At 44.5% G+C, this 24,028-nt stretch overlaps 1 protein-coding gene across 4 annotated transcripts in view; it reads right to left on the reverse strand.

The window, feature by feature from the left end:
• Positions 1-309: 309 nt before the first annotated feature.
• Positions 310-24,028, reverse strand: part of fktn (fukutin) — a 37,188-nt gene continuing 13,469 nt past the window's right edge. For 2 of the 4 annotated variants that reach the window (XM_085991995.1, XM_085991992.1), the window contains exons 4-10: positions 20,873-21,070; positions 19,639-19,916; positions 17,879-18,011; positions 16,638-16,767; positions 7,119-7,252; positions 5,922-6,046; positions 310-3,293 (exon numbers count right to left, since the gene is read on the reverse strand). In XM_085991995.1, coding sequence (XP_085848121.1) covers positions 3,080-3,293; positions 5,922-6,046; positions 7,119-7,252; positions 16,638-16,767; positions 17,879-18,011; positions 19,639-19,916; positions 20,873-21,070 — 1,212 coding nt within the window. In that variant the 3' untranslated portion in view covers positions 310-3,079. The remainder of the gene's footprint in view (positions 3,294-5,921; positions 6,047-7,118; positions 7,253-16,637; positions 16,768-17,878; positions 18,012-19,638; positions 19,917-20,872; positions 21,071-24,028) is intronic. The other 2 variants (XM_085991999.1, XR_015078879.1) reach the window with 2 other exon arrangements.

A 24,028-nucleotide genomic window follows, 5' to 3' on the forward strand; every position in this document is an offset into this window, starting at 1 on the left:
CCCGCTTTTTGTCCATAACCCTGTAAATTCCTCAAGTACCTGTCCAACTCCCTTTTAAAATTATTTATGGAATCAGCTTATACCATGTTTTTAGGTAAAGAGTTATACACCTGCTTCCATGTTTACAATTTTGTCAGCAAACTACATTTAAGGTAACTAACTCATGCCTAATAATGAGACTTCCTCCTACCTCAGCCAGATTTAAACCTGGGACCCAGAGGTGAACGGAGAATGCTAATCCACTACCTGCAATGGTCATTTTAATTTACAGATGTACGATTCATTGCCCAATAAATAAATGACAAAGGGAACAAGTTACAATTTATTCCTAAACCATAGGTTTTGAAATATGCAAAATGTGTTACACAAATGTACCAAACATGCATATAAAGTTAAGACCTCAGATACAGTAATTGTTTAGAACTTATGACTAAAAACATGGAAAGTGTAATAAACACAGAATCTGGTATTATAATGCCGTAACCACTAAAAGTTCAAGGTGCTGTCTAAATGTACTTTCTAAGAGGTAAGGTATCTCTACAACAAACACTATTGATGCTGCAGACAGAGATTTGCACAGGATTTCGCACTGGTGGCAAAATGCAGCTTCGCAAACGAGGCAGAGCCAGAATGCCCCGTGGTTCCAGCATGCTGTACAAAAAAGACTGAAAACATCTGACAGGCTGCAATATTCAATTATTCATTTGCAGGTAGCAATAAGATGGAAAAATGCATCAAGTCAATGCCATGCTATAATACTTTCCACTTAACAGTTGAATAACTTAAAATGTGATGGGTTAAGTTTCATGTGAATTTAGTCGGACAAATCTGCAGTCTACACTAAATATATACACACACACATATTACTGGCACGATAAAGTGCAAGATGGAGTAAAGTCCTTTGGGCTTATGGACAGAATGATCGAGGTTTTTGAACACTTTCAACCATCTCAATGTTAGACATTTTACTTTAAAAAGAATCCTTACACTATGGCACATTTCCCGAAAAGGCCTCTCTGCAGTAGACTCCACTTCTGATCTCTTGCTACTCAATAGATATATTATTTTGCCTCTCTTAACATTTCAACAATGTACAAGATTTTGTGCTCAATACAACAGTTAATCCAAACATAGGGCATTATGGTTGTAGGAACTACATAAAGTATTTTTTTTCATAATAATTCAGAAAGAATGTAGCAAAATATGTGCGGGTAAATACAGCACAGATTTCACCACAAGAACTTTCAACAGCTCAGAATGACTTGTGGTCTTTGCTGCAAAATGTAAATAATAATTCAGTAGGGTCACTTGGGGCAGGCTCGAAGGGCCGTATGGCCTACTCCTGCTCCTAATTCTTATGATCACTTGCACTTCCACATATTTACCCTAGTTCATTCCCTGAAAATGGGATCGCACCTTTTAATTAAGTGAAAAACAAAGCAATAGCCCAATTACTTAATTCTGACAGTCTGTTACAAAATATGCTGTATCTTTCCCCTCAATGAAAAAGGGCTTCTAGTAAATCGACCAGCCCGATAGTCTAGCCTGGATACCCAGAGGCTAATTGCACTACTTTCCACTTCCTTGCTATCCGTGAACAGTTAACTCAGCAGAACAGGGATCAAATCTGCAAAGCGCCTAGTCTGTGGGGCTCAGATACTTCAGTGGCTAACCAATTAGATCACAGTGCATTATTCAGATGTTTGAGAAATTATTAACGTACTGTAGTTTTGATGCTGATGCACCTCAAAGCGATCACATTGCATTAAAGCCAAACGTGCGGTGTAATTGACAGATTCCTATCCGCATTTATCAATTTAAAAAAAATATATTTTCTTGTAGCATTGCTGTGCAGCTTTGTCACACAACACTGACCAGAAAGTTCACTGGCACATTGAGGTTGTCGCTATAGCTGGGCACATGCTGGAATCGATTGGGGGGGGGGGAGGGCTCAATAGGGAATCACCCCGGGTTTGGGTTGGATTGGATTGGGTAGATACCAAGAGCTCTGTCTACAGAGAGGGATTTTGCAAGGTGGGTCTTGGGTGGCCTCACCTGGGATATACTAGAATATATTAAACGGTAGTACAATAGCCCTAGGCAGATGGACAATTTTAAAAGTTACTGTACTTTCACACCCATTATATTACCAACCTGGTCTACATTTTCCATACTGCATAAACTTCAGAATGAAAACTTAATACTGAGGATCTTTTACTAAAAACATAAGAACTTTTAAGGTCTTAAGAGCATCTTCATAAAAAAGTACTTAAGAAAAATAGGCAATTGTAAGGAGGAGATCAGAGAGGTGGTTATACCAGGTCTCAACCCTCTCAGTAGCCCCACCTTTAGTTTTCTATCCTCAGAGTCCAAATCGCAGTTTGCACTGAAATGCGTTACACATTAGAATGACTGTTCCATGAAGAAGTTTGCTTAGTGATAGAGACAATACATAAATCAGGAAGGTGCAAAATAATGACATTAATGAAAAGGGAAAAAGGAAAAGCTGCATTAGTTCTGAAGACAAGCTTTCTTTTAACATAGTAAACACTGCAGCATCTGTATCCAGGAGTCACCTGGGAGTTGTCTCTAAAAATCTATTAGTTTATTTAAATTGTAGAATTAATTTCCTAAATAAATATATCATTTTTTTAAAAATATGAATAAGTTAACATTTTAATCTGAAGTAGCATTCAGTAGCACGACATTCACAAAATAATTCAAAGTCTCAACTTTTACTGGCAGTTTATTCTAAGCATAAAATTTATTTAAGGCTCAATAAATTTTGTCTTTTTCTGTCAGTTCAGTTTGGTGAAGTCCAGTATCCAAACTGGCTTTCTATGTTGCAAGAGGATTACTTTACAAATCAAAGGGAAATCTTTACCACTATTAACATCAGTAGACAGCCTTCACCTGATCAGGCAGTGCAGCTCTAAGTGCTGCGACACCCTTATATTCAGCAAACAATAATTCTCCCACCAGAGATAATTATACATTGAAGCCACCTTTTCCATATATTTATGGTTCATGCGTTGCATCAATGTTCCTCTTTTATCCCCCTATTTAGTTTCAGCCACACTCAGTGTATCTGGATGACTTCGTCCCAGTCCCGGGGAGGCCAAATGCCATTTTCTTGCACATTAGATGGTGAACTTTTCCAATCCCAACTGGTTACAGGAATTTCCCAGTTCTCGCCATAGTTTGCTTCCACGTATGCAAGTGTTTTACAGGGGACTCGTACCTTCAGTTCTAGGAATTCCGTCCAGCACAGGGTAAATTTAGGAAATATGTATCTACAAAAACAATTTGGTAAGAATAAAAGATACCGGATTAAGCAAATGTAGTAATAGCGGTAGGATACTTTGCACAAAACTATAAAATCAACATTTGTTTTCATTCATTTTTGAAAGATAACTTACACATTTAAAACGCAATACAATGCTTTAGCAGTCGTCGTTCTCTGTGAATCAACCATTTTGACTTGAGCCTGCACACCAGCCACCAGTATTTTGCATATCTCTGTAACCTCCTCCAGCCCTACAACCCTCCGAGATATCTGCGTTCCTCCAATTCTGGTCTCTCAGGCATCCCTGATTTCCTTTGTCCCACCTTTGGCAGCTGTGCCTTCAGCTGCCTGGGCCCTAAGCTCTGCAATTTCCTCCCTAAACCTCTCTCTTGTCCTTTAAGACACTCCTTAAGACATACCTCTTTGACCAAGCTTTTGGTCACCTGTCCTAATATCTCCTTATGTGGCTCAGTGTCAAATTCTGTCTGATAATCACTCCTGTGAAGTGCCTTGGGATGTTTCACTACGTTAAAAGGTGCTATATAAATGCAATGTTGTTGTTGTTGTTGTTGATGTAATCTACAGGAAACTCTTTGGTACCCGGCACCGACGGGACCGGCGTGTTGCCGGTTGATCAAAAATTCCGGATGATGGAGAGGGTTATCTACTGAGGCTATTTTTAACAAAGAAAAATTTAAAAAATCAAGAAATCTGCGGTATACAGTAATTGGGTACTCACCTACAGAATGTTGTGTTAAATGGATGGTGGAAGATGCTTGATTAAGTACAGTACTGCCAGTTGAGGGTAATGAAATGCAATGACTACCAGCAGCACGGGAGACACACAGTACCCCTATAAAATGGCGGATCAGAAGAGACTACCGGCAGCGCGGGAGAGTCAGATTCCTGTTACAGGGATATTGAGGTGTTCCGATTTCCGACAGCGCCAAGAAGCCGAGTAGTGGCAGTTTGGAGAACTACCCCCACTGACTAACTTGGCCACCGCGGGAGACTGACTCGGCAACATTGCCAGTTATTGAGGTGTTGTTTTCTGAGTGAGAATTTTGCCGGTTAATAGAGAATTCCGGATATTTAGGTGCCGTTTAAATGAGTTTTTCCTGTATATGCCTCTAATGGAACATCTGGCACTCTCGGATTCCGGGGCAGTCAGTAATGGATCAACTAGCAGTCGAGCTGGTCTCAACCCCAGGAAATCTGGGCAGAAGTACTGCTCATGCTGAGGTTATGCAAATTGATGTGGCCAGGGCTGAACATTTGGCCGGGTGAGTCCCACTTGTGCTTCACACAAATGAACCAAACATTTCAGATGCATGAAGCTAGACTAGCAAAATAACCAATGGGGCAAGAATACCATCTATTGAAATGTGAAAAATGGCAACCAACTTTAGCTATGAACACCTGGGAGAAGCAAACCCCCTGTAATACTTGGCTTTTATAAAAAAAAAAAAATGCAATCACAATAAAAAGTCTGGAGTCCACAGGAATGATTCAAAATATGAATGGTTTAAGTTGAAAGCAATTTTTACATCCATCAAAGCAGTAAAATACGATAAGTCTTGTTACAAATCAAGGCAGCTTATGAAAAAGTAGGATTCAGTGCCTTCCAACGAGGGGAGAAAATAAAAGTTTTTTTAAACTGCTTGTGTTCTACTAAAATGCAGCAAAAAAGCAGGGTCTGCAACAGAGATCTTTGTACGGAATAGTTTTAAGATAGTGTAGATAACAGTACTTCGATCATCTGGAGACTGCTTTTACAAACAAGCAAGGAGTACACATGATGGGGAAGAGAAAGTGTCATCCCCATATTCTTAATGATCTTTAGAGTCAGCGCTTTCTGCCAATTTAAAATCTTTCAGGTTTTTAGTGTAAAAACAGAAAATCTGTAAAAAAATCACTACTAACTTAAGAAAACATACAAGGGATTTTGAAAAAAGGTACAGCTAAGCTAATTGACAACTTGTAATTATTTACGCAGTTCACGGACACCATTTGAGGCTCACCATCAGACTCTTGTTTAATCCTTAGATTTTTTAAAAAAGTTAAAAGTAAATTTGATGAATCTATGTTTATAGTTGTGGCTCCAACCACTTACCTGCCCCTATGATGGCTGGAAAGTAAAAATTGTTGAACATTATGCACAAGGGGAACAGTTGTGATCTTACTTTTATTAAGCGATGCCTTGGTGTGTGACCAGAGTCCCCTCAGTGGTGTTCTTGCTCCACACCTAACTCGGAATGAAAGATCCACTTACACTGCACCATAAAGAATACTGACCACACAGCAGTACTTAAAAAATGATCCTGATCCCCTTAAAAAAAATCCAAATTGCATAGCCTATATTTCTTTCCCTGCTGTAAATCAGGATTAGAGGTGCATGCACAGCACATTAGTGATGTTTGTACAATACTGTACCACGTGCAACGTACATGCTGCCATTACAGATGCGATGTGTATGCATCTCCAGACCTGATTTTTGGTAAACTATGAAGTCGGGAGCATTGGTTAGTAGACTTTGCATTGTATACATCCTCTTATTGCAAGGTATTAACCATTTAGAAACTGCTCTTAGAAGAGGACCACAAGATGCAGCAATTAAATGTTGTTAGCAACATACTTGAATTTTTTGCCAGATTTGGCCTGGGTTCCTCCATTCCACATGTAATCATCCTCTTCATAGAAAAAGAATATATCCAGCTTCACATCTGCTGCCTGAAAGGAAAGCTCCAGGCTGTCGTCTGCCTGAAACGAAGCAGAATAAAAAAAAGTCGAACTAAATTAATTTTAGACTCCGTAATGGTTTGGTGAGTTTAGGATTAAAATAAGGTTCTGGCTCGCTTTAACTAATGGGAGGTAGGCAAAAAACAGGAGGCACTTGTTAGAGGAGTTACATTAGGGTGCTAGGCAAGTACAAAGTGGGGCGCCCTAGGGATTGGTGTTTCTAATTTATATCAATGACGTGGACTCAGACACCCAATGCAAATTGGTCAAATTTCTTGATACCATACTAGGAGAAGCAGATGAATTGGAGGCAGCATCTCAGAAATTACAGAATGAGTTGGACAAAATATGTAAGTGGGCAGAATGGCAGATGAAATTTAATAGGCAAATGTAATTCTGCATACAGGTAAAAATTATATATTTTATCAATACTAAAATATTCTATAGAAGAGGGGTGAAACCTTAAACTCCCATGATGCATCATACTCTCGTTCTCGCTCAGATATACAGTTCGCCAACAGGAACTAAAACTTCACAGTCCTGTGGAATAATCTAAGTGCTGAGTTTAGAGCAGAATTCACGTGCCAGGATTCAAAGAATGGGGCAGGTCTGTGCAGGAGCAACTTCTTGGAAGCACTTCAAAACAGGTAAGTTAGAATTCTCAGGGGGGGAAAAAAAAACTATCACTGTTAACGTACCTATGGTATTTTTAAGCTGTATTTATTGGTGTACATGAGGAAGCAACATGGCCACTTGAAGATTTGGTTGGTTTTACACTTGTGGTTGCCACTTGCTGATTGTTAGCTTTTTAGTAACCAAATTGCTTTTTTGCAGCTTTTTCCTACTTGTATAATGAATAGAGGAATTGAGCTAATAGGCATAGCTCACATAACAGTGCTTTGTGACTATTTTTAATAAATCAATTTTACATAATACTTGAGCCAATCATGGTTTCCCTCCCTATAGAAACCCTTGAGTGTGAAAGAAACTAATGCATCATAGATGCAAAGGATTTAATTATTTACAAAAAATGTTTAATTATGTAAGATAAACAAGATTCATGATAACGCAGCAAAGCATGCCGTTGACTCACTTTACCAAACTTATGTTTCAGTGGAAGTCCTGCCCTCTGGAACGCTGTGATGATGTCAATCTTATAATCCTTTATCAGTATTCCCAAATCCACATCTTTACTGTATGGAATGATATTACATTGTCTGAACCATCCTAGAAAATCAGAAATCAAAATGTAGGGCAACATTGATCTTCGCTCGAGGCTTGCTGTAGTGAAGTCCAAAATATCAGGAACAATTTGTAACGATCAATGATTGGCCAAAGGCCGCGTGTTTGGACTCGATATTAGTGGTTTACCTGCTGGATTATCTTATTTCTGAGCCCAACATCACTTTGCAAAGCTTGCTTGGCTGCAATAATCAAGACCTCACTTTGTTTCTGAATGGAAGGGGGGGAAAATAATACCCACCTCAATTTCACCCCCACAATAATGTTAAAAAAAACTATAACTGATCCCCAATTCCACTGGAAGTGCCGTCTGGAAATTTCTAAGCTGTCTCCATTCTTCTGAATTCCCTTTCTCTACTGGTCTGCTGCCTGCCAATATTCCTTTTTGGAGTCTTATCTTTCTTCCTCCCATCCCAAAGATTTTTTTTTATTCGTTCCAGGGATATGGGCGTCACTGGCAAGGCCAGCATTTATTGCCCATCTCTAATTGCCCTTGAGAAGGTGGTGATGAGCCGCCTTCATGAAACACTGCAGTCCTTGTGGTGAAGGTACTCCCGTAGTGCTGCGAGGGAGGGAGTTCCAGGATTTTGACCCAGTCGTCACGATGAAGGAACGGCGATATATTCCAAGTCAGGCTGGTGTGTGACTTGGAGGGGAAGTTGCAGGTGATGGTGTTCCCATGCGCTTGCCACCCTCCTCCTTTTAGGTGATAAAGGTCATGGGTTTGGGAGGTGCTGCCGAAGAAGCCGTGGTGAGTTGCTGCAGTGCATCTTGTAGATGGTACACACTGCAGCCACGGTGCACTGGCGATGGAGGGAGCAAAAGTTTAAGGTGGTAGATGGGGTGCCAATCAAGCGGGCTGCTTTGTCGTGGCTGGTGTAGAGATTCTTCAGTGTTGTTGGAGCTGCACTCATCCAGGCAAGTGGAGAGTATTCCATCACATTCCTAACTTATGCCTTGTAGATGGTGGAAAGGCTTTTGGGAGTCAGGTGGTGAGACACTTGCTGCTGAATACCCAGCCTCTGACCTGCTCTTGTTGCCACAGTATTTATGTGGCTGGTCCAATTAAGTTTCTGGTCAATGGTGACCCCCCCCAGGATGTTGATGGTGGAGGATTCAGCAATGGTTATGCCGTTGAATGTCAAGGGCCAGTGGTTAGACTCTTGCTTGTTGGAGATGATCATTGCCTGGCACTGGTGTGTTGTGAATGTTACTTGCCACTTATCAGCCCAAGCCTGAAAGTCTTCCAGGTCTTGCTGCATGCAGGCATGGACTGCTTCACTATTGGAGGAGTTGCAAATGGAACTGAACACTGTGCAGTCATCAGCGAACATCCCCACTTTTGACCTTATGATGGAAGGGAGATCATTGATTAAGCAGCTGAAGTTGGGCTTAGGACACCTGCCCTGGGGAACTCCTGCAGCGATGTCCTGGGGCTGAGATGATTGACCTCCAACGACCACAACCATCTTCCTTTGTGCTAGGTATGACTCCAGCCAGTGGAGAGTCTTCCCCCCCGATTCCCATTGACTTCAGTTTTACTGGGGCTCCTTGATGCCACACTCAGTCAAATGCTGCCTTGATATCAAGGGCAGTCACCCTCACCTCACCTCTGGAATTCAGCTCTTTTGTCCATGTTTGGACCAAGGCTGTAATGAGGTCTGGAGCAGAGTGGCCCTGGTGGAACCCGAACTGAGCAATGGTGAGCAGGCTATTGGTGAGGAAGTGCCGCTTGATAGCACTGTCGACGACACCTTCCATCACTTTGCTAATCACAGAGTAGACTGATGGGACGGTAATCGGCCGGATTGGATTTGTCCTGCTTTTTGTGGACAGGACATATCTGGGCAGTTTTCCACATTGTTGGGTAGATGCCAGTGTTGTAGCTGTCCTGGAACAGCTTGGCTTGAGGCACGGCTAGTTCTGCACAAGTCTCCAGTACGACAGCCAGGATGTTGCCGGGGCCCATAGCCTTTGCTGTATCCTGTGCGCTCAGCCGTTTTGATATCACGTGGAGTGAATCAAATTGGCTGAAGACTGGCTTCTGCGATGGTGGGGACTGCAGGAGGCAGAGATGGATCATCCACTCGGCACTTCTGGCTGAAGATGGTTGCAAACGCTTCAGCCTTGGGTTTTGCACTCACGTGTTGGGCTCCGCCATCATGGAGCCTGGGGATATTCATGGAGCCTCCTCCTCCCGTTAGTTGTTTAATTGTCCACCACCATTCACGACTGGATGTGGCAGGAGTGCAGAGCTTTGATCTGATCCGTCGATTGTGGGATTGCTTAGCTCTGTCTACAGCATGCTGCTTCCACTGTTGAGCATACATGTAGTCTTGTATTGCAGCTTCCCCAAGTTGGCACCTCATTTTTAGGTACACCTGGTGCTGCTCCTGGCATGCTCCTCTGCACTCCTCATTGAACCAGGGTTGGTCCCCTGGCTTGATGGTAATGGTAGAGTGTGGGATATGCTGGGCCATGAGGTTACAGATTGTGGTGGAATACAATTCTGCTGCTGATGGCCACAGCGCCTCAGGGATGCCCAGTTTTGAGGTGCTGGATCTGTTCTGAACCTATCCCATTTAGCACGGTGGTAGTGTCACACAACATGGAGGGTATCCTCAGTGTGAAGACGGGACTTTGTTTCCACAAGGACTGTGCGGTGGTCCCTGCTACTAATACTATCATGGACAAATGCATCTGTGACAAGTAGATTGGTGAGGACGAGGTCAAGTAGGTTTTTCCCTCGTGTTGGTTCTCTCACCACCTGCTGCAGTCCCAATCTGGCAGCTACGTCTTTCAGGGCTCTGTCAATTCAGTCAGTAGTGGTGCTATTGAGCCACTTTTGGTAACAGACATTGAAGTCCCCCACCCAGAGTACATTCTGTGCCCTTGCTATCCTCAGTGCTTCTTCCAAGTGGTGTTCAACATGGAGGAGTACGGATTCACCAGCTGAGTGTAGCCAATAGGTGGTAATCAGCAGGAGGCATGCTTGACCTGAAGCCATGAGACTTCATGAGGTCCGGAGTCAATGTTGAGGACTCCCAGGGCCACTCCCTCCCGACTGTGCCACCACCTCTGCTGGGTCTGTCCTGCCGGTAGGACACAGGATATACCCAGGGTTGGTGATGAAGGAGTCTGGGGCATTGGCTGAAAAGGTAGGATTCGTCAGGCTGTTTGTTGCTTGACTAGTCTGTAGGACAGCCCTCCCAATTTTGGCACAAGTCCCCAGATGTTAGTGAGGAGGACTTTGCAGGGTCAACTGGGCTGAGTGTGCCATTGTCGTGTCCGAAGCCGGTGCCGAGGTCGATGCCGGTGGTCCGTCCGGTTTTATTCTCATTATTGTTTAGAATAAAACTGGACGGATCACCTGGCATTCTACTTGCCAGATGATGATTTCTACACTTTCCTACATTACAACAGTGACTATACTGTACTTCATTGGCTGTAAAGCACTTTGGGATGTCCTAAGGTTGTGAAAGACATTATATAAATGCAAGTCTTTCTTTCTTTCCTTGTGTTTCCTCTCCTGCTTGACCTAGTTTTCCCCCTTGCTGGCCTCTATTACTAACTTTCTCCAGTTGTACAACATGCACTGCTTCAAGGAGCTTTGTCACAGGCATCAGTTTGCCCTCGTGTGCACCCAAACTACTTCTGCACAAAAATGTGCTGCCACAAGTCACTTCCCACCCAACTAAACTTTCTACAAGTAGCTAAAATTACTCTCAACATACCCTAGAGCAGGGAAGTAGGGTTCTACTCCCTTTTAAAACATTTTAATTTTCAAGAAATCACAAAATTTGCCCCATCAAAGCCCATTCTTTCCATAGGCCATGTATTTTGACTTCAACCATTTAATCTTCAGAAGCAAAGTTTTTGCTTAAATATTCCCTGATCCCCAAAGATCGGGAAAACTCGAATATTTATCCGTCCCCATATCTCCACCATTCAACTCTGGTCTACTGCCCTCCACTGCAACAGGAAACATTGTGTCCTGTAACCACCAACCTTATTTCCACCCAGATTCCTAGCTCTTCCAAAAAGGAGTCAGTGTCAACTTGGCCCTATCCATTTTTGCTGGGAGTCTGTTCTACATGGTCACTACTCAGCAGGGGGGAGGAGTTTCTTCTAAGTGCTTTTCTAATCGTGAATGAGGCTGGTTACTTTTAAATTTGTATCTTTCAGTTTTGCCCTTGAAGTTTTAATCAAATGGCCTGTGGTAAACCACTGTTTGTATTCCACTGTGTACATGCCTGTACATGTCTCGGCTGACTCCTCCCACGAGTCCAGGTATAAAGGTGACTGCTCCACAGTCCCTCTGTATTCTGGACTGGTCGACCACTCGAGGCACACCTTCATTCTCTTGTTAATAAAAGCCTGTTAATTACTCGCTTAATCTCAGTCTTTTGAGTTATTGATAGCGCATCAATTTTATTAACAAGATTTTTATAATGGAGAAGATCCTCACACCAGCATGCCTGGACTTAGATCATCGGGAGGCGGACTCATCCACCAAGTTTACTCACTGGCTTAGGTGTTTTGAAAAATTTCTGATCGCCTCCGCTGAAACGGTCAAATCGGACGAGGACAAGCTGGACGTCCTGACCTCCAAAGTGAACCACCGAGTGTACTCGGTCATCCAGGACGCGACCTCGTACGCGGATGCTATCAAGCTCCTCAAGGACCAGTACACGCGCCCAGTGAACGAGGTGTACGCTAGGCACCTCCTGGGGAGTCGTAAACAACAACCTGGGGAATCGACCGAGGAATACCTTCAAGCACTGTCTGTGCTTGGCCGGGCCTGTGGTTGTAAGGATGTAAAGGCCGCCGTGTACACAGAGGAACTTATCCGGGACGCTTTTGTAGCGGGCCACAGGTCCGATTACACCCAACAGCGACTGTTGGAGCAGAGTGACCTCGATCTCAACAAGGCCTCTGAACTCGCACTATCATTGGACGCAGCCTACCGGGGCATGGACGCCTACTCCTCTGCACCGTGGACGCCGCGGGGAACGACAGCCTGGGACACGGTAGGACCGTCTCATAGCGCCGTGCCACCCCAGCCACGGCCCAACTACCACAGCAGTGTCCCAAGGCCAGACAGCAGTGCCCCAAGGCCAGAAATGCTACTTCTGTGGCCAGGCCAAACACCCCAGAGCGCGCTGCCCGGCAAAAAATGCGATCTGCTCGGGCTGCGGGAAGAAAGGACACTACGCCAGCGTCTGCAGGGCCAAAGCCACCCCGAACCCCAGCAGCGCCGCGTGTGGGCCGCCATCTTGGGCCTCCCCAGCCATGTGCGAACCACCGGAACAGCAGCCATTTTGGACGCCTCCAGCCACATGGGGATCATGGACGCCGCCATCTTGGACGACAGCCAAGACGCAGCAGGCCCCCAACACCGCCTCATCTGCTACCCGCAGCGACACACCGACCCCTACGCTGGCCTCCGTTATGCTGGACCAAGCGAGACCGCACCAGCTGGCCTCGTCCACAATGGACATTAAGGTAAATGGTCACGAAACAATCTGCCTTTTTGACTCTGGGAGCACGGAGAGCTTCATCCACCCCGACACGGTGCGGCGTTGCTCTCTCCCAGTCCTGCCTGCGCACCAGCGGATTTCTATGGCCTCCGAGTCCCAGTCGGCGGACATTGGCGGCTACTGAGTGGTGACACTCGTAGTAGACGGGACTGTGTACGATAATTTTAAACTTCTGGTCCTGCCCCACCTCTGTGCTGCCGTTCTACTGGGGTTAGATTTTCAGTGCCACCTTAAAAGTGTTACGATGGCATACGGTGGACCCCTCCCCCCCACTCACAGTCCGCAGCCAGCAGCTTCCAAATTGCCCGCCGCGCACCAGGTGCAACCTCTCCACACTCAGTCACCCCCACTGTTTGCTAACCTCACCCCCGACTGTAAGCCCATCGCCACAAAGAGCAGGCGATACAGTGCCGGGGACAGGGTTTTCATTAAAACCGAAGTGGAGCGGCTCCTGAAGGAGGGGATTATTGAGGGCAGCACCAGCCCCTGGCGAGCCCAGGTTGTGGTCGTTAAGACCGGCGAGAAGCAGCACCTGGTCATCGACTACAGCCAGACAATAAATCGCTACACCCTGCTGGACGCTTACCCACTCCCCCGTATAGCTGATATGGTCAACCAGATCGCGCAGTACCGCGTCTTCTCGACCATTGACCTGAAATCAGCGTACCACCAGCTCCCTATCCGCCCTGAGGACCGCCAGTATACTGCCTTTGAGGCAAACGGCCGCCTCTATCACTTCCTTAGGGTTCCCTTTGGCGTCACCAACGGGGTCTCCGTCTTCCAAAGGGAGATGGACCGGATGGTCGATCAAAATGTGTTGCAAGCCACTTTCCCATATCTGGACAATGTGACCATCTGCGGCCATGACTTGCAGGACCATGACGCAAACCTCGAAAAATTCCTCTGCACCGCCAAACTCCTCAACCTGACGTATAACAAGGAGAAGTGCATATTCCGCACAACCCGCCTCACCATCCTTGGCTGTGTTGTGGAACACGGAGTCATCGGTCCCGACCCCGACCGGATGCGTCCCCTTATGGAACTCCCACTGCCCCACTGCCTCAAGGCCCTGAAGAGGTGCCTAGGGTTTTTCCTCCTATTACGCCCAGTGGGTCCCCTACTATGCGGACAAGGCCCGTCCGCTGATCAAGTCCACCTCTTTTCCCGTGACGGCAGAGGCCCGCTTAGCCTTCCACCGTATCAAGGAAGACATTGCCAAAGCCACCATGCACGCAGTGGACGAATCCATCCCCTTCCAGGTGGAAAGCGACGCGTCCGACTTTGCCCTGGCCGCTACCCTTAATCAGGCGGGGAGACCCGTGGCCTTCTTTTCACGAACCCTCCAGGGCCCGGAGACCAGACACTCCGCTGTTGAGGAGGAGGCCCAGGCTATTGTGGAGGCTGTGCGTCATTGGAGGCACTACCTGGCCGGAAAACGATTTACCCTGCTCACTGACCAGCGTTCAGTTGCGTTTATGTTTAACAACAAGCAGAGGGGCAAAATCAAAAACGACAAGATCTTGAGGTGGAGAATCGAACTTTCCACCTACAATTACGAGATCTTGTACCGGCCCGGGAAGCTCATTGAACCCCCGGATGCTCTATCGCGTGGCACCTGCGCCAGCGCGCAGATCGATAGACTGCAGGCCCTCCACAATGACCTCTGCCACCCGGGCGTCACCAGGTTCTTCCACTTCATCAAGGCCCGCAACCTGCCTTACTCCATTGAGGAGGTCAGGACCATGACCAGGAACTGCCAAGTCTGCGCTGAGTGCAAACCGCACTTTTATAGACCAGACAGGGCTCACCTGATAAAAGCCACTCGCCCCTTCGAGCGCCTGAGCGTTGATTTTAAAGGGCCTCTCCCCTCCTCCGACCACAATGTGTACTTCCTCAACATTATTGATGAGTACTCCCATTTCCCGTCTGCCATCCCCTGCCCGGACATGACCAGTGCCACGGTCATTAAATGTCTGAACGACCTCTTCACCCTGTTCGGTTTCCCCAGCTATATCCATAGCGACCGGGGCTCATCGTTTATGAGCGACGAACTCCATCAGTGCCTGCTCGCTAGGGGTATTGCCACAAGCAGGACCACCAGTTACAACCCCCGGGGGAACGGACAGGTGGAAAGAGAGAATGCGACAGTTTGGAAGGCCGCCCTGCTAGCCTTAAAGTCTAGGGGCCTTCCGACCTCCCGCTGGCAGGATGTGCTCCCCGATGCGCTCCACTCTATTCGGTCACCGCTCTGCACTGCCACTAACGCCACCCCTCATGAGAAAATGTTTGTCTTCCCAAGGAAGTCCACATTGGGGACATCGCTACCGCCATGGCTGACGTCCCCAGGGCCGGTCCTACTGAGAAGACACGCGAGGACCCATAAAACGGACCCCCTGGTCGAAAGGGTCGACCTCCTCCACGCCAACCCCCAGTATGCTTACATTGCGTACCCGGACGGGCGGGAGGACACAGTCTCCATATGAGACCTCGCACCCTCGGGGGCCGCAGTAACCCACTACCACCCCCCCCCCCCACGACCCGATATCCAGCCCCAGCAGACGGTGGGCCTGGGCCCTGCGACCCGCTTGACGCCTACGAGGACTACACACCAGTGCCCCAGCCTACACGGGACTCGACGCCGGAAGCTTCACTACCCCTGCCGTCGCCACGTCGATCACAGCGGCAGACAAGACCTCCGGAGAGACTCCAATACACTAACTTTTAATACACTTCACCCCGCCGGACTCATTTTTAAACAAGGGGTGAATGTGGTAAACCACTGTTTGTATTCCACTGTGTACATGCCTGTACATGTCTCGGCTGACTCCTCCCACGAGTCCAGGTATAAAGATGACTGCGCCACAGTCCCTCTGTATTCTGGACCGGTCGACCACTCGAGGCACACCTTCATTCTCTTGTTAATAAAAGCCTGTTAATTACTCGCTTAATCTCAGTCTTTTGAGTTATTGATAGCACATCATGGCCTACTTACATTTACATAATCTATGTCTTGCAACATTTTAATCTCTCTCCCTCCATTCTTCCAGAAATCCAAACAATTATTAATTATTCCATATTATCAGATGTGCACAATTTTCTAACTGCACACATTTCCATCCAGTTCATGGTTTAATGGTCATTCCTGAGACGACTCCATTCCACGGATTCCAGGTTAATTTCATTTAAAGATCTCTTTCTGCTCCTTTAATTTGGCATCCATTCATTCATCCCCTTGTGGTAGCGACTTCCACCCAAAATTGTTAAATTTATTTTATTACCATACACTGTTCTAGTCCTTCCATTCCTAAAGCCACAAGGTTCATAGAATCATAGAAATTTACAGCACAGAAGGCAGCCATTCAGTCCATGTGTCTGTGCCGGCCGAAAAAGAGCGATCCAGCCTAATCCCACTTTCCAGCTCTTGGTCCGTAGCCCGGTAGGTTACGGCACTTCATATCCAAATACTTTTTAAATGCGATGAGGGTTTCTGCTTCTACCACTGTTTCAGGTAGTGAATTCCAGACCCCCAAACCCTCTAGTGAAAAAAGTTCTCAACTCCCCTCCAATCCTTCTACCAATTATTTTAAATCTATGCCCCCTAGTTATTGACCTCTCCAAGGGCAATAGGTCCTTCCTATCCACTCTATCTAGGCCCCTCAATTTTATACACCTCAATTAAGGTCGCTTAATTTTATGGATTGCAGGGAGTCTGAAGACTCCCATATACTCTCTAACCTCTCTGCCTTGTTTAATGAAATTAACTGTTCCTGTATGTTTAACTTCAGTACATTGTCAGAAAGCTATTCCAAAATATGCACACAGTACTTTACCTAGACATGTTCCACTGCTGAGCCAGAATGGCACCTCCTGTCTATTCAATGTCTTTGCAGCCAGATGAAGCAAATCCTTAGCCTTTTTCTTAAACTCCATGGCATCTTGGGATGTGTCCTCAGGGTACATCTATCATGAAACAATTGTATATGGGATGCAAGTATAAAAAAGTGAACCTCCCTCTTCTAAAAATAGATATACCCTCTTGAATGTAGCCAGACCCATTATAAGTAATTTGACATGTTAAACATTAATTGTAACCCTTCCCACCCAAAATAAAGTATAGCAACATTGTGATCACAGAATCACAGAAACCCCAGTGCAGATAGAGGCCATTTCGGCCCATCGAGCCTGCACCGACACATATCCGTGAACTGTCAAAACTATACAATTATACTTGTAATTAAACCACAAAAAATCCAGTGAATGAGGAATAAATATGAAGCTATTATATTTGGACAAAGATATACTGCTCAGAGAAACAGGATCAGTATACAGCTCACATAATTGTGCACAAATATGCAAAGCAATTAGGAAATGAATATAAAAGTTTTGGTTTGTGTGAACTGCTGGACAGAATGTCCATTATGGCACCTCTACAGGTTTTTTGAATTAATCTGGATAGATTGTAGTGTTGCTTGATAGTATTGACTATTTGACCCCCATGTCCAAGTTAAGAACAGCTTGCAGGCTCCAAAATTGTATAATCTCAAAACACTCTCAATCACTACTTTCCTCCAAAAGTCCACAATAAACATCATAAAAAGCCTAATTCAAACATATGACAAAAATTACTTTGATTTACTGCTCCGAGACCTGAATGTATTAAAAAAGGCTTGCTGGTCTTGATTTTAAACTCTGTGGTCCAAACACAAACTACCAAAAAAGTAATAATTTTTCTTCAATTTATGTGATTTAATGTATAGAATACTTTTTTCCATTTCAGTATTTTCAAACTATTTTTCCACTTTTCCCTTTTATTTCACTATTTCTTTAGCTCAATAGTGATCAACTCTGTCCAAAAATTGGTAAGATGTATTAAAATCAAATCCATTCTCTTCTCCAGCCCCCATCCCTCTTCACCTGAACCTCAAATTGTGCATCCATTTCATCAAAACTGTGGAATATTTTGACCTACACCAAAAAGTTAGTTGCTAGACATTGAACCCAAAGGTTTTGAATCCCATAATTGTGTTATAGCTTTTTACTGCAACAAGACTTGGCACACAGACTAACTAACCTGGTAAAACATCCTCGCTTCCTTGTATCTGCATTCAACAAATCTGGAATGAGAAACCTCTTCTAGAAAATGGGTTATTTCCTTAGGAACGTGGAATTCTAGTCCATCAACTGAAGCTAGACGCAGCTCAAGTCTATAAGAATCAATACAATGTTAGCAAAATCAACAAATAAATGGATCCTTCTCTCTCCGTTAAGAGTTTGCGCTGTGTAGTTAAGTAAGGGAGGAATTATAAGGAACTGCAACTGTTACTTTGTCAATTGAGGGCACACTGAAGTTTGTCCCTATGCAGTACATTACAATTACGTCCTCTATCACCAATGATAAAGAGTGAACATGCTTGGTAACGGGATCTCATTTGGTTGATGCTGCTCTGTATCACTAATCGTGCGTTGCACTATAAAATGTAATTCATTAAAACATAGGACTCCTGTAAATATTTTTTTTTCAAAGGAATTATTTTTGAGATGAACTGCAGTTTATCTATGGACTCTCCAAGCCAGGGAAACCACTTTTAATACTTAGTACAGAATTATGACAAGAATTCCCACTGCCCCCCACCCCCCCCCCCCAAAAAAAACCCTTCTCCATAATAAATAAATTATTGGTTTTAAATCATGACTTAAAATGAAAATGAAATACTAAAGATTATAGGTGGAAAATGTTAATCAGAGTTCCAGTTCTGTATTGGTTATTGGTTTAACATCGAGTCCCCAAGGGTTTGCAGAACTGTTTAATTTACCTTGTACAGAACATGCCAGTGGAACAGTTTTAATAGATATTGCTCAAAGTAAACAACGTGATACTCTGCTGCGGACTGATAAAAGTTTGAGTTGCTGCACATTTGTTGATCCCAATAGTTAATTTATTCCAGAGAATGGGTCTAAATTCTAGAGTTTCTGATTGGCATTACCGAACACATGTGTTGTCATTGGTGTTAAAATTATGCTAATTAGAAAACCTAGGCTAAAGTTAGGAGTGCTCTGAATACTGTACATCTGAAAACTTCCAATTAAGGATACTGGTTAGCAGTTTTCATGGAAGAATGGATGAAATCCCCACAAAGCCAGTTTAAAAACCCCAGAATCCCACCTAATAAATATAAAATTTGATTTATTCAGTTACCATAAATCAATGGTCCTGCTGTAGATGACACTTGACAGTTTCGAATAAAAAAGCCACATTGACTGAGTGGAAAAATCCATTTATAATCTGATATGTTTATCTGCATTCTGTTTCTCAGCTGCTTATTAGGTCAAATATCATCACAGGACTAAAAATAACACCACCGGATTATAGTCAACGCAAAATATGCATTTATTTAAATATAGTTCAAATAAACCATCTTAGAAATACTACTCCAAGCAATTTCATAGTAGCTACCAAGTCCCAAAATGATGTCCTGAGGTGATTGCCATTCCTTCCTTACCCCTCCCTTCCTTACCCACTCTTCTGTGTCAGTAACCTAATCACTAATTCTTGGGCTTTTCAAATTTTAACGGTGACCTTCACTCATGTCCTTTAGCCTTCAGGTAGGCCTCTCTGTGACCACACTTCAAAAAGTGCTTCATTGGCTGTAAAGCGCTTTGGGACGTCCTGATGTTGTGAAAGGCACTAGAGATGCAAGTCCTTTCTTTCTTTCAATTGCAAAAAAAAAATAAACTGAGTAACTAGAGGTTACGCTGAGTTTTATCAACAGATCGAGACTTCGACTAGTAGCACATCTCTTAGAAGTCTCAGATCACTTAGTTGCCACTTACTTGTTGTAGGCTCCAGGGTAACGCCCAAAATGCAGCTTTCGGAAATGCACAAATTTTTTGTCTGCATTTTGCTTGAGCCGCAGCTGCCCGTGCCAGAGGAAGTTACCACTCCTTTCGTAAAATACCACCAGGTGGATGGCGTGATTCTGTAGCTTAAAGATGTAGTGCAAAGGAATTTCTGTGCCAGAAAGACCATCCATTCCAGCCAGTCGTGGGTCTTTGCCACTCAACTCCATCCACTGAAAACCCTCCTCCTCAGCTTCTTTCTTCAGGAACACCTTATGACAGTGAATTGAAAACATACTTTTGAAAAGTGTTAGCATACAAAATCTGATGGTCAGTCAGTACTTTCAAACACCGTTTGATTGGATATGGTTAAAACTGGTGCACAAGGTCCCTCTCCATCTACTGAAACAACTGGGCATCTTGCATTGGGTTTAACATTAACAAAATGGCTTTAAAGGTGATTTAAATCTAACTTGTGATAAACAAAGATATACAGAAGCAAATAAAAAGATATAAATCAGATTACAACAAATACCTTTCACCAGTACAAACTTTTTCTGAAATCGACCTGTCAAATCATTTCAACAAAAATTAAAATGAAGCAAAAAATGGTTTGAAGCCAAATGGTGTCCCTTCTCGCTGCAGTGGTCAAACATGGGGGTTCCTTGTGAGCTGAAGGTTTTAGCCTGCCTCACACACAGATATACATAGTCCAGGCAGCTACCTCACTTCACAACAAGCGAGTATTTCCCTTGTTCAGTTTATTTTAAGAATGTTCAAAATCCTCAGTAAGAATTTCAACAAGTTTTTAATCAATCATCCCTTCTAGGCAAGTGGAGCCTGAGGCCTAAATGGATGTTGAACCTTATGACACTTGATAGGCATGAAAGAATAATGCATCTATTCTTCAATAAAGGAATTTCTGATTTGATTAACTTTAGTTCAAAGAATTAGTTGAGCTTCAAACTTGATGTCCCACCTTCATATTCCACACTACAGAAAGAAGTTTCCCGTGGGGAATAACTAAGGTGCCGGCCATGTAAAAATTTTATTTACAAATATAATGTCCTATTTTTAGAATATAAAACATGAAAGTGTCTGTCACTTATATATCATAAGAACATAAAGCAGGGAATAAGAAAAGGCCATTTAGTTCCTTCAAGCTGATTCTTCCACACAGCACTTCATGCATCAACTATAATATCTATAAAACTATATCCACACTTACTTCATTTTTCCAAAATTTGTCCAATAGTGCAAATGTAGTAAACTCCCTGGGAGCACACAGGTATTTGCAGTTCAGCCCACTGCCTGTACTTTCCTCGTGGTGACTATCCTCGTTCATCCATCCCAAAACCAAAGGATCAATGAGGTATAAAGGAATGTTTTGGACCGATACCAAGCTAAGAAACTTTTTGACCACTTTCTAGGAAAGAATACACAGACTGCATTAATAAAATTACCACATAGGAATATAGAAACATAAAAGATAGGAGCAGGAGTAGGCCATTCGGCCCCTCGAGCCTGATTCGCCATTTAATGAGATCATGGCTGATCATCCAAATTCAGTACCCTGTCCCTGCTTTCTCCCCATATCCCTTTAGCCTTAAGAAATATATCCAACTCCTTCTTGAATATATTTAATGAATTGGCCTCAACTGCCTTCTGTGGTAGAGAATTCCACAGGTTCACCACTCTGGGTGAAGAAATTCCTCCTCATCTCTGTCCTAAATGGCTTACCCCTTATCCTTAGACTGTGGCCCCTGGTTCTGGACTCCCCCGCCATCAGGAACATCCTTCCTGCATCTAGTCTGTCTAGTCCTGTTAGAATTTTATAAGTTTCAATGAGATCCCCTCTCATTCTTCTAAACTCCAGCGAATATAAGCCCAATCGACCCAATCTCTCCTCTTACGTCATTCCTGCCATCCCAGGTATCAGTCTGGTGAATCTTCGCTGCACTCCCTCCATGGCAAGAACATCCTTCCTCAGATAAGGCGACCAAAACTGCACACAATACTCAAGGTGTGGTCTCACCAAGGCCCTGTACAACTGCAGCAAGACATCCTTGTTCCTGTACTCGAATCCTCTCGCTATGAAGGCCAACATACCATTTGCCTTCTTAACCGCCTGCTGCATCTGCATGCTTACCTTCAGCGGCTGGTGCACAAGGATGTTGCATTCCCAGTCTTGGTCACCCTGGAGCCATGTCTCCATAATCCCAATGATATCATATCCGTTTACATCTATTTGCACAGCTAATTCATCCACCTTATTACGAATGCTCCTTGCATTAAGACACAAAGCCTTCAGGCTTGTTTTTTTGAACACTCAGACCTTTTAGAATTATTATTTGCTGTGGCCATGTTTGATTTAAACCCTTGATTTCTCTGACTGCCACTTTTGCTTTTCTCCTTCCTGTCTTTTGCTTCTATCCTTGCTTCCCTTTCCTCTTTCTCCCGGCACAGGTTCCCAACCCCCTGCCATTTTAGTTTAAACCCTCCCCAACAGCACTAGCAAACACTCCCCCTAGGACATCGGTCCCAGTCCTGCCCAGGTGCAAACCAACCAGCTTGTACTGGTCCCACCTCCCCCAGAACCAGTTCTAATGTCCCAGGAATTTGAATCCCTCCCTCTTGCGCCATTTCTCTAGCCACGTATTCATCTGAAATATCCTTCTATATCTACTCTGATGACTAACACATGGCACTGGTAGCAATCCTGAGGTTACTACCTTCGAGGTCCTATTTTTTTTAAATTTACCTCCTAACTCCCTATATTCAGCTTTTAGGACCTCATCCCGGTTTTTACCTATATCGTTGGTACCTACCTGCACCACGACAACTGGCTGTTCACCATCCCCCTCCAGAATGCCCTGCAGCCGCTCCGAGACATCCTTGACCCTTGCACCAGGGAGGCCACATACCATCCTGGAGTCTCGTTTGCAGCCGCAGAAACGCCTATCTATTCCCCTTACAATAGAATCCCCCATCACTATAGCTCTCCTGCTCTTTTTCCTCCCGTCCTGTGCAGCAGAACCACCCACGGTGCCAGGAAGTTGGCTGCTGCTGCCTTCCCCTGATAAGCCATCTCCCTCAACAATATCCAAATTGGTATATCTGTGAGAGGGGGGTGGCCACAGGGGACCCCTGCACTACCTGCCTGCGCCTACTACTCTGCCTGGCGGTCACCCATTCCCTTCCTGCCTGTGCAGCCTTTACCTGCGGTGTGACCAACTGATTAAACGTGATATCCACGTCCTCAGCATCGTGAATGCTCCAGTATGTATCCATTCGCAGCTCCAGTGCCGCAATGCGGTCTGTCAGTAGCTGCAGCTGGATACACTTCCCACACACATGGTCGTCAGGGACACAAGAAGTGTCCCTGATTTCCCACATAGCACAGGAGGAGCATGCCATGGGGCCGAGCTGTCCTGCCATGACTTGCCCTGTAATTAATTTAAATCAAATCAGTATCACTAATTACACTACAATTAAACGATATACTCAAGGGCCCTTGGTTACTAGCACTCTCCGATACACAACGACGCACTAACCACGGTAACAAAAGCACACGATACTTTGTACAGTCCTGCAGCAAATCTAATGCGGCTCTTTTAGTCAAAGGAGTGATCACCTGGGGTGTTGCTCACAGTCCACTGGGTGTGGGATGGTGGGAAGCTGTGGACATTTGTGTTGAATCAAAGAGCAAAAGGGAGCTATAGAGGACAGTACATGATGGCGCAGGCTTGGCGTTAAGGAGGTAGAGTAGGAGCCTAATGGGCACAGAGCTCAGGTGAACAGACTGCAGTAGTGGAGCCCAGAGTGAAACAGCAAATTTAAAATTGAGATTTATTAATTTTAATATGAATTTATTCATTGTTAGCAATTTTTCTCACCTTTGTTCACTTAGTGGGACAATAAATCAATTGTATTAGGTTGCACAGATTCACAATATTTAACTACATAGAACAAGGGTGGCACAACCCAATCCAGCTCACTCTCTTAGGTCACACAGAGATCTGCAAGAACATGGAAACAAGATCATGCAGCCTATTCAATTCAAACTGCCATCCAACTCCAATTCCAGGACCATGCTGGACCACCACTCCATGCGGAGTCAGAAGTCTGACCATGTTGTTTTGCATGTTTCAGCAGAGTCAGAATTCACACTAGGTAGCAGTCTTGTCAGAGAAGTGTGTGCGTGCGTTTGTTTGTTTGTGGGGTGGTAGGGAGGAGAGGGGACAAGGGAGAGATGGGTATTGGGGAGAGGAATGGGAAACGTCATTGGGACAGGGAAGCAGGCCCAAAAGGTATGTGCTCTTCATGTTGAGAAACTTACTAACAGAACAGTCAGCTATTTCTTTAGAAGAACATAAGAATTAGG

This window comes from Somniosus microcephalus, chromosome 1, assembly GCF_052327205.1.
Source record: "Somniosus microcephalus isolate GS21.2 chromosome 1, FLI_Smic_1.0, whole genome shotgun sequence".
Taxonomy (NCBI): domain Eukaryota; kingdom Metazoa; phylum Chordata; class Chondrichthyes; order Squaliformes; family Somniosidae; genus Somniosus; species Somniosus microcephalus.